This window comes from Tauraco erythrolophus, chromosome 2 (assembly GCF_009769465.1).
Source record: "Tauraco erythrolophus isolate bTauEry1 chromosome 2, bTauEry1.pri, whole genome shotgun sequence".
NCBI classification, from domain to species: domain Eukaryota; kingdom Metazoa; phylum Chordata; class Aves; order Musophagiformes; family Musophagidae; genus Tauraco; species Tauraco erythrolophus.
This window is the reverse complement of record NC_141466.1, coordinates 34771981-34789404: the sequence shown is the minus strand read 5'-3', so window position 1 is coordinate 34789404 and position 17424 is coordinate 34771981. Positions and strand designations below refer to the sequence as shown.

Below are 17424 nucleotides of genomic sequence, written 5' to 3'. Positions count from 1 at the left end.
TGCAAATCACTAGATCGGGTATTTATCTTCAACGATATGACAGAAAAGTTTCATATGATAGTGGGCTCCATACTACTTTAAAATGTTTATCATCTCAACTGCTCTTCTCAGCAGGGGAGGGGACTAAAGAGAGGAGTCAACTTTTCAGTGCCACTCCGGAGATGGCATTGCTAGCCAGGAGCATTTTCTAGCTTTTTTTTTTTTTTTTTCAAAACTATGCCCATTTTCTGTGTTGCTTTTCATCATGTTCCACTTGCTGAGCAGTGATAATAAAGATAATATTTATCTATATTGATAGTGACAGATGGTGCCTGTCCCAGCGCTGATAAGGGTGACTGTAAAAACACCCTCTCCTTGGTGGGAGAGCCATAGAAAAATGGCACAATCTGGTACGAGGTCATTTCTGGTTTATTTTATAATCCCTACAGCCCACCCTCCCAAAGTACGTCCTTACAAAAATTTGCCCATTTACCCTTATAAGAACTCACCAATTTTTCTAGTGTGAAGAAAGCAAATGATTGATGTCAGGCAGGTTAAAACCTACTCATGTCTCCAAATTCATATTCCTTTCCATACACTGCCTAAAACTTACCTTTAACCAAGGGAGAAAAAGTCCAGCAGCAACACGTCTGCTATGGTGTGCACAGCTCTGCTGCAACTGCAAAGTGATGACTGCTTAGGTTTTTCAGAGGAAGAACACTCTGACCCCATGTTACTGAGAGGCAGGATAAAGCTGTTTAGAAATCATAGAAAGAGTCTACTTGTCCAGCTGGGTTTGTTTGTTCCTTTTAAACAACCATGAAAGCCCTTTTTTGGCTTTATGTATGTATTTGCATACATGGAAATCCATTACTGCTTTAGATTCATAAGAACCTGAAGAGTTAAGAAATATGTTCCTGTGTCACTCCATCTTCTGGCTAAGGATCATCACGGAGCTGATTATTTACTTTCTCTATTAATATTTTAGTCTCAGGTTTGGTTATAGCTCCAGATGGCATGTGTTTGCACTCACATTTGCAACAGCTGAAGTATGGTTGGGCAGCATAAATTCTCTAACAAAATGTCCTCAGTCTAAAATCATAGAATCATAGAATGGCATAGGCTGGAAGGGACCTTAGAGATCACCTAATCCAACCTCCCTGTCACAGGCAGGGACGCCTCTCAACTAGACCAGGCTACTCAAGGCTTTGTCCAACCTGGCCTTGAACACCTCCAGGGAGGGGGCATCCACAACCTCTCTGGGCAATTTATTCCAAAGTCTCACCACCCTCGTACTGAAGAATTTCTTCCTAAGATCCAATCTAAATCTGTTCTCCTTCAACTTAAACCCATTTCCCCTTGTCCTATCAGTGGACACTCTTGTAAAAAGTCCCTCCCCAGCCTTCCTATAAGTTCCCTTCAGGTATTGAAAGGCAGCTATTAGGTCCCCCCGAAGTCTTCTCTTTTCAAGGCTGAACAATCCCAGCTCCCGCAACCTGTCCTCGTAGCAGAGGGGCTCCAGCCCCTGGATCATCTTTGTGGCCCTCCCCTGAACACTCTCCAACAAATCTGTGTCTCTCTCATGGTGGGGACACCAGAACTGGATGCAGTATTCGAGATGGGGTCTCACAAGAGCAGAGCAGAGGGGGAGAATCACCTCTCTTGACCTGCTGACCACGCTTCTCTTGATACATCCCAGGATGCGGTTGGCCTTCTGGGACGCATGAGCACACTGCCAGCTCATGTTGAGCTTCTCATCTATAAACACCCCCAAATCCTTCTCTTCAGGGCTGCTCTCAACCCACTCTGTGCCCAGTTTGTATTTGTGCCTAGGATTGGCTCGACCCAGGTGAAGGACCTTGCATTTTGACCTGTTGAAGCTCATGCAGTTTGCACTGGCCCATTTCTCAAGCCTATCAAGGTCCCTCTGGATGGCATCTCTCCCCTCAAGTGAGTCCACAGCACCACACAACTTGGTGTCATCGGCAAACTTACTGAGGGTGCACTCAATGCCGTCATCCATGTCGCTGACGAAGATGTTGAACAGCACTGGACCCAGAACAGACCCCTGAGGAACACCGCTTGACACTGGTCTCCACGTAGACATCGCACCATTGACCATAACTCTTTGAGTGCGACCATCCAGCCAGTTCTTGATCCACCGAGTGGTCCATCTGTCAAATCTGTGTCTCTCCATTTTAGAGACAAGGATGTCATGTGGGACAGTGTCAAACGCCTTGCACAAGTCCAGAAAAATGACATCTGTTGCTTTACCCACGTCAACCAGTGCTGTAGCCTTGTCGTAGAAGGCCACTAAATTAGTCAGGCACGACTTACCCCTAGTGAAGCCATGTTGGCTGTCACCAACCACTTGGTTATTTTTTATGTGCCTTAGTACAGCTACCAAGAGAATCTGTTCCATGATTTTACCTGGCACAGAGGTAAGGCTGACTGGTCTGTAGTTTCCCAGGTTGTCCTTGGTCCCTTTTTTAAAGATGGGGGTTACGTTTGCCCTTTTCCAATCTGTAGGAACCTCACCAGACTGCCAGGACCTCTCAAACATGATGGCTAGTGGCCTAGCAATTTCAGCTGCCAGTTCCTTCAGGACCCATGGATGCATCTCATCAGGTGCCACGGACTTGTGCACCTTCAGGTTCTCTAGGTGTTCCCGGACCTGATCTACTCCTATCCTGGGTGACTCTTCACTCTCCCAGATCTAGCCAATATCCTCTGTGATTTGGGTGGTGTGGTTTGAATGGTTGCCAGTGAAGACTGAGGCAAAAAGTTGTTGAAGATTTCAGCCTTCTCCATGTCCTCAGCAACCAGGTCACCCGTATCTTTCCGGAGGGGCCCCACATTCTCTCTCGTTTTTCTTTTTTCTCTCACATACCTATAAAATCCTTTTCTCTTATTTCTAATATCTCTGGCCAGATTTGACTCTGTCAGGGTCTTAGCTTTTCTAACCTGGTCTCTGAGTACACGAGCAACTTCCTTGTACTCATCCCAGGTTACCAGTCCCTGCTTCCATGCTTTGTGTAATCCCCTTTTGTATTTGATTTTAGCCAGGAGTTCTTTGTTTGTCCATATAGGTCTCCTGGTGTTTTTGCCTGATTTCTTCCTTTTAGGGATGCAGTGCCTTTGAACTTGGAGGAGATGATCCTTGAAAGTCAACCAGCAATCTTGGGCTCCCAGTCCTTCCAGGACTTTATCCCATGGCACACTACCAAGGAGGTTCCTGAAGCGGCGAATGTCAGCTCTTCTGAAATCGAGGGTTTCAAGCTTGCTGAGCTTCCCCCTCTTAGCTGCCCTTAGGACCATCTCATGGTCACTGCAGCCAAGGCTACCCACAAGTTCAACATTACCTACCAGCCCTTCCCTATTGACGAGAACGAGGTCTAACATGGCACCTCTCCTGGTTGGTTCCTCTATCACTTGGATAAGGAAGTTATCATTAATGCATTCCAGGAATCCCCTGGATTGCTTGTTCCCTGCCGTGTTGTTATTCCAACTGATATCAGGGTGGTTAAAATCCCCCATGAGGACCAGGGCTTGTGAACGAGCAGCAGCTCCTATCTGCCTATGTAGGGCCTCATCCAAATGAAGACAAACACTCTCCCTTCTTCAGCCAGTGACCAGCACCTGCCAAAAAGTCACTTTAAATGCTACTCCAATGTGTTTGGAAACAAACAACAGCAGAACATGAGTTAAATGTAGATGCCCAGGGTTGGTTTTTAGGAAGGGGTCTTCTCAAAGCTCCTGCTTCACATCAAGATGTGGGGCAGAAGTTGAGAGGCATTTGCCTTTTCTCTAACTTGGTCACACAGGCAAGTCTAAACCAGACCTAGTTTCAGTGATAGACAACATTTCACCACAGGGCCTCCTGGGGCAGCCGCCTCTCAGTTAATTTGCTGCTTCTGTTCAAATTGCTATCATCAAAAAGATGCTGATTTTTACCAGACCTAATGAAGTAAAATATTTTAAGCACATTCTTAACTTCAATCACTTGAGAAGTTCACCCACCAAACTTCAAGATAAGCCAAATCTGTTTAAATTAACTGGATTTATAACTCACATACCCTTGCTTCAGATACAAGGGCCAAATCCTGGTTTGCCATGCCATTACCTGTTGGAGCATAAGCTAAAGACACTGCTTCAGATCTTGTTTCAAAGCTGAGCAGGCTTTAACTTGGGGATGATACTTCCCGCTATCTGCCTAGTCGAAGTAGGCAGTCTGAATGGTAGCTCTTGACTCCTTTAGCTGAGGAATGAACACCTTTATTGCTCAAGGAAGATGGTGTGTGCCATAGGACAAGGAGGATATGGAACCCTTCTAGAAAGATATTGGTTTTATTGGTTTTATTACTGGCTCCTTTTGTCATCATTAGGGCTGTTAGTGAAGTCAGGCGTCCTTGAAAGTATCAGTGACATAAGATTCACCCAACTCCTCCCAGAAAAAAAAAAGCATAAAACTCCTAGAGAAAATCCTGTTCTGAAGTCAAATAGATCTTTATAGGCCAATTAAATGGAAGACCAGAGAGACAGAGAGATAAGAGATCACTCAGTCAAGGAATACGTGGATGTATCAGACTGGTGTGACAGGATGACCTCAAAAAGGCTGCTGTCAACTTCTTAGGAGTGTGTTTCCTTCTTGTAGCCCATACGAAATAATTGTGGAGATTCTTCTTTGGAGATGCATCTGCCTCCAGTCTCATCTTTTAGGAAAGTAGGAGAGCTCAAATTACTGCTTAGTAATAATTTAGTTACCATATACATTGTGCACCAATACATATAGTCCAACATACATGTACTTGTATATACAGACACTCTACTGCAAGGACAATGTCAGATTTTCTGTCCCACAGTTAAATTACGACAGTCTTTTAAACAAATCACAGCATTGAGTGAACTATTCTGAAGAGCAGTGCCTTCAAAGTTTCAGAATATGAATTCTTACTGATGATACACAACTATTCAGAGGAAGACTAGGGCTGTCAGAAGGGCTTTATGAAAATCATCAACTAGGTGTCAAATTATAGACAAAATTCAGTGTATACATACACATGGCAAAAGATGTACATGAGATAAAACACTCCTGACTGCACTACTGACTAAGATGACAGCCTCTGAACTGTTAGGAGTAAACTTGGGGGATGTAACAGTTTCATGGCAACAACAGCTCAGTGTTCAGGAGTGACTTCTGGGAAAGACAAAACAGAGAACTTCATTCTGTCCCTGTATAAATCCATGCTCTCCTAAGTCCTAGATATTGTGTCCTGTTCTGATACTTTCCTCACTTCCTCTTAAAGAATATCTTAGAAAATATATAGGGCTAAGAAAGGTTCAAAGAACGGTAGCAAGATAATTATAGGCGTGGTACCAACTCTAAAGAAAGAACAATTTTGGAAGCTACATCTCTAGTTTGGACAAAGGATGACTGTGAGAGTCTTGCTGAGATTCATAAAATAAAGCAAGCTATAGAGAGGGTGAATAGGGACTGACTGATTCCTTTTTTTTTCCCCAGTACAAGAGCAAGAAGTCACCAAATCCTGCAAATGTCATGTTTGATTAAGTTTTGTCTCCCTTACAACATCCACAAAGCTCCTTGACATGTGGATGTTCATGCAGCTTCAGGAGCAGACTGCATGAGATTATAGGGTAGCAATTAATTGAGAGTTACTAAATGCCTAAAATCACTCTGATTCAGGAATTCCCTGAGCTGCGAATGACTGAAGGCAAGATAAGTACTGATGAGAAGAGTGGTATACATCTTACACTCTTCCTGAAGGACTCATGTTTGGCTACTGCCAAGGTAAGGATGAGAGGGCCACTTAAGCTCCTGTATTATCTGACAAGTCTCTTCAGCCTTCCAAGTATTCTATTAGGCGAATTAAGACTATAGGTGAAGAGTCAAAAATATTACATGCCTTATACTTTTGGACCCAATAGGGTATTCAAGAAAGTGCATAAGTCACTGGATATTTAATAGTAACAAATACCATACAATCATAGAATCATAGAATGGTTTGATTTGGAAGAGGACCTTAAAGATCATCTAGTTCCAATCCCCCTGCCATGGGCAGGGACACCTTCCCCTAGACTTGGTTGCTCAAAGCCTCACTGAACCTGGCCTTGAACACTTCCAGGGATGGGGCATCCACAACATCCACATCCATATCCCTCAACTCCTGCTGACTTCACAACACCGACCCTGCTGTTGCACATTGTTCAGAAAGGGTAGAAGTGTGGGACCATCTATGCCTAGCAGGCAGTTCTTGCAAACCTGAGAAATCCAGGGATTTTAGGAAGAAGGTTGCATTGTGTGTGAATCACCTAAACAACAAAGATGAAGAGCTGTATTAAGTGTATATTATCTTTAACAGTAATATACAGGTGCACAAAACAACATTACTCATGGGAGAGGTGGAGATGGCAGCCTTGCTCGGAGTAGGGCAATTCCCAGCAATGGTGTGAATATTCATGAGCTGTCTGTAGCAATTTATTGTGTGGACTTAGGATTCATTTTTTGTTGTCCGAATGGTGGCACTTGTGCCCAAGGAGCAATTCTGATGGCTGCAGAGAGAATGTGGTGGCAGTGAGCATTTGTGGGTGTGTATCCTTTGTTGATTGAAAAAGTATACAAATGCAAAACAGAAGAAATAACATCAATGTGACTGTGTCACTGTTTTCAAACCATCGTGCTAGAAACATCTAAAACAGATAAAAGCCCATGGGATTCTCATATCTCAATATTGTGGGTTTTTTTGTGTAGTATACTTTCTTAACGTTTGAAAGTAAGAAGCATTACTACTTTAGCAAGAAGACTGTAGATGCTTGATATCTACATGCATGTGGTTTCAGCCACTCTACAGGTAAGATTTAGAAAGAAAAAATAACTATTGTCTAATTTATGAGCATAGAGCTAAATTTAGCTTCTGCTCCTCTAAATTTGAGAAAATCAGGTCACATAGAGAGCTCATTTCAGACAATTTTCTACCAATTAGGACCACCAGGATCAGTTTCACCTGTAATTCAATATTGACTCATAATTACAAGTAATCATGCTCTCAGAAAAAGCTGATGACGTGTCCTTAGCAGCTGTACTGAGGCAGTAAACTTTAGTCTGTATTTTTGGTAAACAGTCATAAAGCTATTAAAATATACCAGGAATTCCTGTTAGAAAAATATAATTTGCTTCTGCCTCTTAGAACTATACACAACCAAAATAAATCAATTATGATAAATAGAAATGGTATCCAATACAATACATTGCTGATATTAGGACTCTCTGCATATGAAGGACAAGGAGGACATGGAGCTACTACAAGAAGGACATGGAGCTACTGGAATGAGTCCAGAGGAGGGCCACAAAGATGATCAGAGGGCTGGAACACCTCTGCTATGAAGACAGGCTGAGAGAGTTGGGGCTGTTCAGCCTGGAGAAGAGAAGGCTCCAGGGTAATCTTATAGCAGCTTTCCAGTACCTAAAGGGGGCCTACAGGAAAACTGGAGAGGGACTTTTTACAAGGGCGTGTAGTGCTAGGACAAGGGGCAATGGATTTAAACTGAAAGAGGGCAGATTTAGGTTAGCTATAAGAAAGAAATTCTTTACATTGAGGGTGGTGAGGTACTGGAACAGGTTGCCCAGAGAAGTTGTGGATGCCCCATCCCTGGAGGTGTTCAAGGCCAGGTTGGATGAGGCTTTGGGCAACCTGGTGTAGTGGAGGATTTCCGTGCCCATGGCAGGGGGGTTGGAACTAGATGATCTTTGAGGTCCCTTCCAACCCTAACCATTCTATGATTCTATGATTCTATGACTGATGCAGACCTTAAAAAAAAACAATGTAGGAAACAAACCAGTTTAATCTGGAGTATAATTTTAATCAGCACAATTAATAGGAGCTGCAAAATGATGACATGAACCATGAGGGTGAAATGATGGTGAACTGTGAAATGGTGCTGATTTCAGCTGAGTCAAAGATTTCTTTTCCTTGGAGGAGAGGAGTTGGGTTTATCAGAGATCATTCTCCTACCTAGATTACTGGAACACCACTGTGCTCACCAGGAATTAGAAGACAGGACTTCTTTTCACAAGCAAACTCTGTGCAAGAATGATTTTAGCAAGGTCAGACTCTTTCTAGCACAGCCATTAGCCAGTCTATGTAATTCATGCAGAACCTCAGATGGAGTTAGCCCTGCAACTGGAGTTCATTCCACTGAACCTCAGCCCAGCTAGAATTTTGCAGTGAGAATGATAAGAATGGGACTTTCTGGGGACTTCTCTGTTGCTGTGCTATTTAACCTAAAATGCTCTTTGATACTCCAGCAGTGGACAACAGTAGAGAGCTGTTGAATGGATGGAGAGGTGGACAAGCAAATCTCATCAGGTGTTCAGTGCTCTGGGCCCCCTTGACCTTCACTGCAGTTAGTGGTAGTTGCGCCTCAGCAGCCCTACACTTCCAGATTGCTCAACTTTGGAGCAGCCATCTCTTCCTCCACTTTTTATCTCCTCAGAAGAGAAAAATTTTGCAACATAAATATCATGGAGAGATAAATAAATGGAAATTTTAAAATGGCCCAGCATGGAAAAAACAGACAGTTGTAACAAAGCACAAATTTGCAGCTATGCATTTGATGGGGTGGCCTTTACACACCTAAGGCTTCGAGATGTAACAGAAGTAGCTCTTGGAGCTGTTGTTTTTAATGCTTATTTTTTGTTAAGACATGCTAAGAGCCCAGGGAGTAGGAATGCATAAATATTGTGCTTGGTGAAAAAACTTAGGACATCTTCCCCTATATAAAAGCAGCAAGAGAGTACGAAGTAACAAAAACCTGAAGTATCAATTTTTTCTTATTAATGCTGAGTTCCTTCCATTCACAGAATCATAGAATGGTTTGAGTTGGAAGGGACCTGTCATGGTTTGATGGGGGGGGATTCTGGTGGCAGGAGAGGGGCTTTGCTCCCTGTGACCTCCCTAGTTTTGAAACCATGTTAGACTTGGTTCTGGCCACCAGATCGGACTCCCATCCCCCTCGAGGTTGAGCCAATCAGCGCCTCTGCAAATTGCCCTATTTATGTTGGGACAAAGGAAATGAAAAAGGTGCTTTTCCCAGGAGCGAGCAGAGAAGGGAGGAGGGCACTGCCCCCGCTCCCTGGCTCCCGGCTGGGCAGCTGCCTGCGTCGGGCCGGCGCCGCCCACTGAGAATGGCGGCGGCGGAGCCAGCTGGGGAACTCAGGGAGCACCCCACTCCTGGGGTGCCCACTGGGCTGAGTTCACCCGGAGAGGACTGAGATCTGAGAGAAACAGCCGCATCGACAGCAGGTCAGTGAGGATGGAGCAGGAGGAGGTGTGCCGGAGCCGAGTTTCCCCTGCGGCTGATGGTGAGATAGCAGGCGGCCCCCCTGCAACCAGGACGACCTCGGTGGAGCAGCGACCCACTCGCAGCCCGTGGGGAGAAGATGCCTGAGCCTGAGGATGGTCGTGTTGGGATGCACGACAAGGTAGAGAAGCATCTGGAGTCTGCGTGACGACCCACTCCGGAGTGAGTGGCAACATCTCCCTAAGAATCCGAGACTGTGGTAAAGCCCACACTGGGGCAATCCGATGGGGAAGGATTGCATCCTATGCGTAGGACTCATGCTGGAGAAGTTTGTGGATTTTTCCTCGTGAGTAGGGGATCCACTGGAGCAGAGGAAAAGGGTGTAAGGACTCCTCCTCCTTTAAGAAAGAAGCAGCAGTTACAGCACGGAATGAACTGACCTGCACTACCCCAGTCCCTGCCCCCTGCGCCTCTGGGGGGAGGAGGTAGAGCTGGGAGGAAAAAGAAAGGGCGGGGGGGCGGGAAGGAAGGTGTCGGTTTTAAGATCTGGCTTTGTTTCTTTTTACCCTCTCAAGTAACCGGTTTTGCTTCCCTTTGTCCTTTTACATAACCGTTAATAAATTGTTTTGCTTTAAGAAAGCCAAGTCTGTTTTGCCCGGGACCATGGTTGGTGGGTGCTCCCTCTGTTCTTGTCTTAACCCTCAGTCCCTTTATGATATTTTTCTCCTCTCCACTTCACTGGAGAAGGAGAGACTGTGTGAGTTTTAGTTGCTGGATCAGCCTAAAACCACGACAGGACCTCAAAGATCATCCAGTTTCAATCCTCCCTGCCATGGGCAGGGGCACTCTACACTACACCAGGTTGCTCAAAGCCTCATCCAACCTGGCCTTGAACACTTCCAGGGACGGAGCATCTACCGCTTCTCTGGGCAACCTGTTCCAGTGACTCACCACCCTCAATGTAAAAAATTTCTTCCTTATATCTAATCTAAATCTCCCCTCTTTCAGTTTAAAGCCATTGCCCCTTGTCTTATCACTACATACCCTTGTAAAAAGTCCCTCTCCAGCTTTCCTGTAGGCCCCCTTTAAGTACTGGAAAGCTGCTAGAAGATCACCCCGGAGCTATCTCTTCTCCAAGCTGAACAGCCCCAACTCTCCCAGCCGTAATGTCCCGCAACTTAATGTTCCCTGATGTTGACTGAAGAGTCCTGACAATTCTATCATTCAGCTCTTGCTCTGCTACAAAATTTCACACATACAACAGTATGAATTGCCATTTTGCTCTCTTTCTTCACCAGTTTTATTTCCACAGTAATTTTAATTACACAGCAAGTCCAGGAGAAGTCCACATGTTCTGTGCTTGAAATTATCATACATGAAATGCAGGAGATAACATTCTCATGAGCTATAGCAGCTGACATTGTCTGAAGTTTCTCTCAGATCTCCCAGGAATGTGAAATAATTCCTATATGTGGGATTTCCATCCCTGGGACTTTCACCTATGAGCTCCTTGACATAGGTGTCACATCCAGTGTAAAGTACAAGCACTGTTAAGTGCAGAAAAGCAATGGTAGACATCCACAGCATCTCCAGGTGGCTCCTTTTGAACAAGCATCTGCTCAAAGGACTGCTACCACAGCATCATTCAGAAGCTTGCGCTGCCTATGGCTGCTGGCGCCGCACGGGGCTGCTGGCACCGCCTCGCTCGAGGCGCCATAAAGCCATAAAGCTCAAGGTAACTTTACAGGTCAGGGTCATATTCCTTTCCAACTGCCCGCGTCTATAAAACGCACGCGAGGCTTCGCCCCGTGGCACAGATGCTTTGCCCTGCTGCGGATGCACAGTGCCGTGCCCGCTCTTTCCTGCCACGGGGAACTCTGGCTCTATGGCTGCCGAGATCCCAGCTGAGAAGTTTGGGAAATGTCGGTGCGAGACGCACCACGCTAAGAGCATCCTGTACCAGATCCTTAACCAAGAGCGCGGAAGTGAGACCCAGTGGGACCGGCAGTATTGCCGTCCCCATCGCTCCACAGGAAGCAAGAGCTGCTCTTGTACGGACAGGAGAAGAGTTGTCCTGAAAACACCAGAAGACACGTGCCGAAGAGCTTCTGAAGTGCTCGTGAAGACTTTAACGTTTATTAGAAACTTGCCTTCCTTTTATCACCTGCCTTGGGAGGATCAGGTTGTCCTCGTACAGCAGAACTGGGCCCCTCTTTTTGTCCTGGGCATGGCACAAGAAGGGGTAGATTTTGACCTGAGAGAGATTTCAGCCCCAAGTTTATTGAAAAAAAATCCTTCTCAATCAGTCTTTGACAGCTAGCAATGAACTGGGCAGCTCGTCACTGGGAGCATCTTTAGCAGAAGTTCAGAAGATGAAGAATTTATTGTGGAAATTCTGGGACCTGGACATAAGTGCAAAAGAATATGCTTATCTTAAAGGAATTATTCTTTTTAATTCTGGTAAGTCTTCTGGGAAATTACACATGATTATGTGCCTATAATGACATTTGGCATTTTTGTTTGCATATAGACAAATGTTTAGTTTTACTCTTTTCTATGAATATAGCCAAATGTTGTCAAAAATCTATATTCCACAATTCAATGATTTTCTGCCTGAAGTAGTTTATTTCAGTTCCTTGGATGTGTGCAGCAGGTCACCCACTGTGGGTCAAAACAGCTTCTAGTGGACAAATTTTAAGTCATAAAGAATTAATTGTGTCACTTCAAACCGATTCCCAGTTTGAAGGTAAGAGAGCAGCCTCACCCATAGTACAGCAAAGGGGAGAAGGTACACGGGTATGTGATGGGAGTTTTACAAGTATTTTAACAGACTTCCTCTGTAGCAAGAACATTGGAGAAGATAACATAATCTATATCATCTGATTGCCATCATTGAGGCAAAAGGATACTGCGTTGAGGTTACACAGCATGTATTTATTTATTTATTTATTTATTTATTTATCTCATAATATCTCTACATTCAAAGCCTGGGATGGCAGTCACGGAGCAAACTCAGAGTAGCGATTACATCCTCCCACTTCTAGTGCCAAGTGCAGCCTCTTTAGGAAGGCAGGTTGCCTAGGTCAGCACCACTGAGTGTGTGAGTCATTAAGAGCTGAGCCCTAAGTCCGCTAAAGTAAATGGAAAGCCTTATTGACTCCAGTCTGCTCTGGCTCAGATCCCTGACTCCTTCCCCAGCAATCAGTGCTGTTGGCTGCACTGTCAGCAGTCTGCTGCACTTGGGACCGCACCAAAAGGATGCTTGAACGCTTCAGTTATGCCGTGATATTTCTTGCGGTGAAGGGTTTATAGGCTGCTTGAAGGCTGTAGTGACTTTATATTTGTTTCCAATAGGATTCAAGTTCTGATTCTTGAGATGTAATGTCATCCGAATGTTTGGTATTGTCTTGTGTGCCTACGCTGCAGCATCGAACCAGTGGAGTTTGTTTAAGTGCAAGTTATTTTCTCAGTTTTTCACAATAAAGTCAGGCTGAGAGAAACCACCAGTTATATCAGGGTGATGGTAAGAGGAGGAATCCCTCATTTGCAGCAGCTTACACAGTTTAACTAGCAGGCATTTTTGTTATCTCTGTGGATAAAATGTGATTTGCACTAATGAAGAAAGCAGCAGAAGCAGTATTATGTTCCAGATTCACACTTTCTGATGCATCCCCAGGGTGCCATATGAGAGGCACAGAAGCCTGTCATGCCATCTGCAGACACCACCCAGGGCTTCAAGGGGACTCTCTAGTTCATAGGTGGGATGACCCTATTCTGTGGAGGTGTCTTTCTCCACGGGTGGCAGAAGGCAGCTGGGAGGACTTTAGTTAAGCCTAGATTAACTCCAGATGAATCATAGAATCATAGAATGGCATAGGCTGGAAGGGACCTCAGAGATCATCTAATCCAACCTTCCTGTCATGGGCAGGACTCACAGTTTAACTCTGGGCTGAAACAAGTACTCAGGGCTTATGCACAGCCCAAACCACCCTTTCTCTACCTGTTTTGCTGCAAACAAATCTGTACAGCTGTCATTACACAATTAATATTTTTAATAGCTCTTGAACACTTTCCACCAAACCCAGAATATGTTTTCTACATACATGCAGCACATTTTCAGCTGCCCTCTTAGTTTTGGCTTGATGTTTGGCCAAATCTTAATATATTACAGGCCTCAGTTCTAAGAGGATTTCAGGCAGCCACCAGCAGTGACAATGCTAAACCCTCTCCTGGATCATGGAGAACCTCGTGTGGGCTCCCATCCTGAATGTTTTATTTCTGTTAGGACCACCAGAACCATCTGAGGCAACGTAGAAGGACCAGGCACCGAGCGGTCCAGAGCTGGTTTATGAGTTGGAGTGCAACAGGGCCCCCAGAAACGCAGCTGCAGCAGCAGAGCTAGGCCAGCGCTTGGGCAAGAAGCATGACAAACAAGTATGGCAGAGCTTTGCTTGTGCCCTAAGTGATCTCTTATGGCATAGAGATTGCTCTTACTATCATAAAAAAATCCCTTGGGGACAAGGTAGGAGGTAGGGTGGAGCGTAGGTCTGTGCACTAAAGCACAATCTGCGCAGTACGTCTGTGCAGTAGGTTCTGGCTGGGTTAGTGATGGACCACATCTGGACCAGCAAGAACTTGAGAAGGAGAAAGGGTGCACCCAACCCCTGAGGGAAAATAGGCAGCCTTGCATCAACTGAATCCAGACTCTCCAGAACATATTGCTATCCTTGCTCTTTGCAGGGGTGCTTTGGCTCAGTGGCTTTGGAGAGGTCAAAGTGTGTGGGTGAAGGGTCCAGCTGCAAGGCCTTCACTAGGACCCAGGCAATAAGTCAAAGGAAGGAGCAGGTAGGACTGTCCTACCATGCATGAACAGCACAGAGTGAGGTGAAACTGCTCATGCTGCTTTTGACAATTGTCTGAAAAGCAATAAGAACTGTGCAGTAAAGAGCTGGGAATCGTGAAAAACGGTACTGTTATCATGTCAGTGCCATATATACACATAACTTCACTCTGAGGATGGTGAGGCACCGGAATAGGTTGCGCAGAGAAGCTGTGGATGCCCACCTGGTCTAGTGGAGGGTATCCCAGCCCATGGAAGGGAGGTTGGAACCAGATGATCTTTAAGGTTGCTTCCAACCCAAACCATTCTACGATTCTATGAAATATAAAAAACTCCATCAAGGCTGTGACAGGACTTCTGTTAAAAAAGACGCTCTTAAGAGGTTTACTGTTCAGCTGGAAATGTGTTTGACTGAATATTATTACAACAGATCTCAGAACAAGAAGTTTCTCTTTATTTGTAAATTAAAACCAGTGTTTGATTACATATAAAAGAAGACCAAATGGGGAAATCAAGCAAATTTGAAGGAATAGAAGCAATTGCAATTTCATCCTGAATATACAAAATCCTGACAACGTCCTTTCCATGAAATATCTAACACTTGGAACCATCCTCACAGCTTGCAGCTGGTGGTAATCCTGGGGGAAAAAATGACTTTTCCAAATCCTTAATTTCTGGCTCGCCTGGCTGCAGGCTTTGCTGAGGCTTCTTCTCCTGTGGCGGTGATGTCTAGGGAGAAGAGAGCTGCTGAAGACTGTCTGACAAAGGGCAGCCAGCCACAAACTGGAAAAAACTCCAACCAGGTTGGTTTTGCCCTAGTACAGGGCACTAGGCAAGGAGGCAGAACCTCCCACACTTAAATGATCCTGTGTGAAACACAAACCTCCCTGGGTATGGAGTCACTCACTGTAAAAGATGCTGAACGGGCCTGGAGTGTGTGCTGGGACATAGGTTAAAATAAGGCGTGGGAGGCAGGAGGGGCAGAAATCATGAGGATTCATGCTACCCATGCGCAGGCTGCAGCAATTTTAGGAACGGAAAGATGGTATTATCCTCAGGTGGTGAGAACAGGATGCTGAGAGCTACGTGACACGGCAATCCCACCAGAGGCAAAGGATAAACACGCAGTGTCCTTTGAACCGATCCCTGGCACTCACAAAGACCGTCAGTGAGCCAGCATGTTTGAAGTCACATGCTACGGGAGGTGCATGATTGAGGCTCAAGACCATGACTCCATAGGGCAGAGACCTCTCCCTCTTCAGAAATGGCTGAGGAAAGGGAGTGAAAAACAGGAAGTACAGTCATCTGCCCTACTCCTATGGGTCATGATACATCTCACAGAGAACCTTTATGCTCTTTTTAGGCTGTAAATGAAGATACCTAGATTGCATGGTGAACCATAGTGCCCCAGCTGAGTCTAGCAAGCAGAGGCAATAATACGAGGGAGATGGGGCTGGGTAGACTGGAAACCTATGTCTTCAGGCTGCCAGCCTGCTCACTGCTCCAAACCACCATCTCCATCTTCCTGTTACCCACCTATTTTAGATTACAGCAGGAATGTTTCCACCTACTCAGACTACGGTCTCAGTATCATTTGGTGGGTAGACAACATTATAAAGCTCCTTCTCCATCTGTACTGAGTCAAAGCTACTTCCTGTTACTATTTCAAAGCTGAATTTAATGTAACGGGCTAGATTTCAATGTGCTTACAACACTGCTCAATGTTCCTTCCAATTATTGAACCATGCATACATTCTTTTTCCAGAAAATATGTTTACAAAATTTGTATTGTTTTCTAGGGAAAGTAGAACCATAGAATCATAGAATGGTTTGGGTTGGAAGGGACCTTAAAGATCATCTAGTTTCAACCACTTTGCCATGGGCAGGGACACTTTCCATCAGAAGTACTATAGTATTATACTATATGTTATACAGAAGTACTATAAGCTAGAAAGCCAGACACTCATCATTATGAAGGGCACAGAACAAAAGTGTTTACTGAAGATTTATTATTTTATTTTTTGTTTTGACAGGATGCCATGTCCTAAAATATCTCCCCTATGTACAAACACTGCAGCAGGAAGCTCAGCAAGCCTTGATGGAGTTTATCTCAACGGTGTTCCATAGAAACCGAGGCAGATTTGCCTGGGTTCTTCAGCTAATCGCCTCTCTTCGAGATATTGATGCAGATGCTATTGAAGAGCTCTTCTTCAGGCCCATCCTAGGAGAGGCCACCCTGAATGTATTACTTCTAGAGACCCTGTATATCAAGCCAGACTGGCTTTGAAAACAGATGACATCTGTGATCTCAAATACCTATTTTTGAAGAGATGAGGGGATTTTTATGAGCTAAACACATTTCAAACAAATAATTGATGTACCTTTGTAAGCCATATATATTTTTTGTATGATCGAGTAATTTTGTAATATTTTGGAATTAAAAGCAGAGAAATCTAAGAATTTCGTGATTCAAAAGAAGAGAAATCTAAGCATTTCATGATTCTGTGTGCTTTCAAAAACCTTTAGTCTAGCATACTCAAAGACCATCTAGGAACACCAGCATACTTTCCTGTTGTGCTAGGTTCAACCGTATTATTTCTAGTAAGCATTTTTATAACTTTTTAAAACTAGTCTACTTGCCTTCGGCTTTCCAGAAGTTTTTGCTTTCAGGAAAAGGGGCAGTGGTATATTTCATTCAGCGCATAACCAATTGAAGATGAATAGATACAGAAAAGGCTGATCGGCGGTAAAATCAATGTAAAACTTTCCTTTTCCTCAGATGTCATTCCCTGATCCCAACCTCTTTTCTGTTCCACTGAGAGCTCTGGTCCTTGGCTGTAATTGCTTGATGGAGCTCCCCCTTACTGACAGCTTGCTTACAGGTTCCTTTTCTAAGTCTTGCAGTAACTGTGGGCCTTAAATGCCTCTTCCGTTTTTCACAACATCTTTCCCTGACTAAGAAAAAACTTGTTGACTAGACAAAAGCTGTTGTTCAGGATTGTTTCCAGGATGGGAATAACAAAGGCTGAGAGCTATTGTGTTATGCCATAAGCAGCAGAAGTAATGTAGCCCGGTTTCCTACATATTTAAGACTTTTCCCCTCTAGCCCTCCCTGCACCCTTTTATAATTACCCTCACTTCCCTCCCAACAGATGGCAGATGTTCCTTGGACAGCAGAAATGCTGAAATATGGTTTCCTACAGATGTGTACAATCTGTTCCTCCATCTCAGATTGCAAGAGTTTCACGTCTCCACCTCCAAGTGTGCTACAGCATGCCCCACAACAT

General features: G+C 44.6%; 1 protein-coding gene across 1 annotated transcript; it reads left to right on the top strand.

The window, feature by feature from the left end:
* The first annotated feature begins 5659 nt into the window (after nt 1–5659).
* LOC104370275 (nuclear receptor subfamily 0 group B member 2) lies at nt 5660–16424 on the top strand. The gene is given in 5 exon segments (XM_086631974.1): nt 5660–5788; nt 6749–6770; nt 11142–11581; nt 11583–11757; nt 16171–16424. Coding segments are annotated over 5 exon segments (1020 nt in total).
* Nucleotides 16425–17424: the final 1000 nt, after the last annotated feature.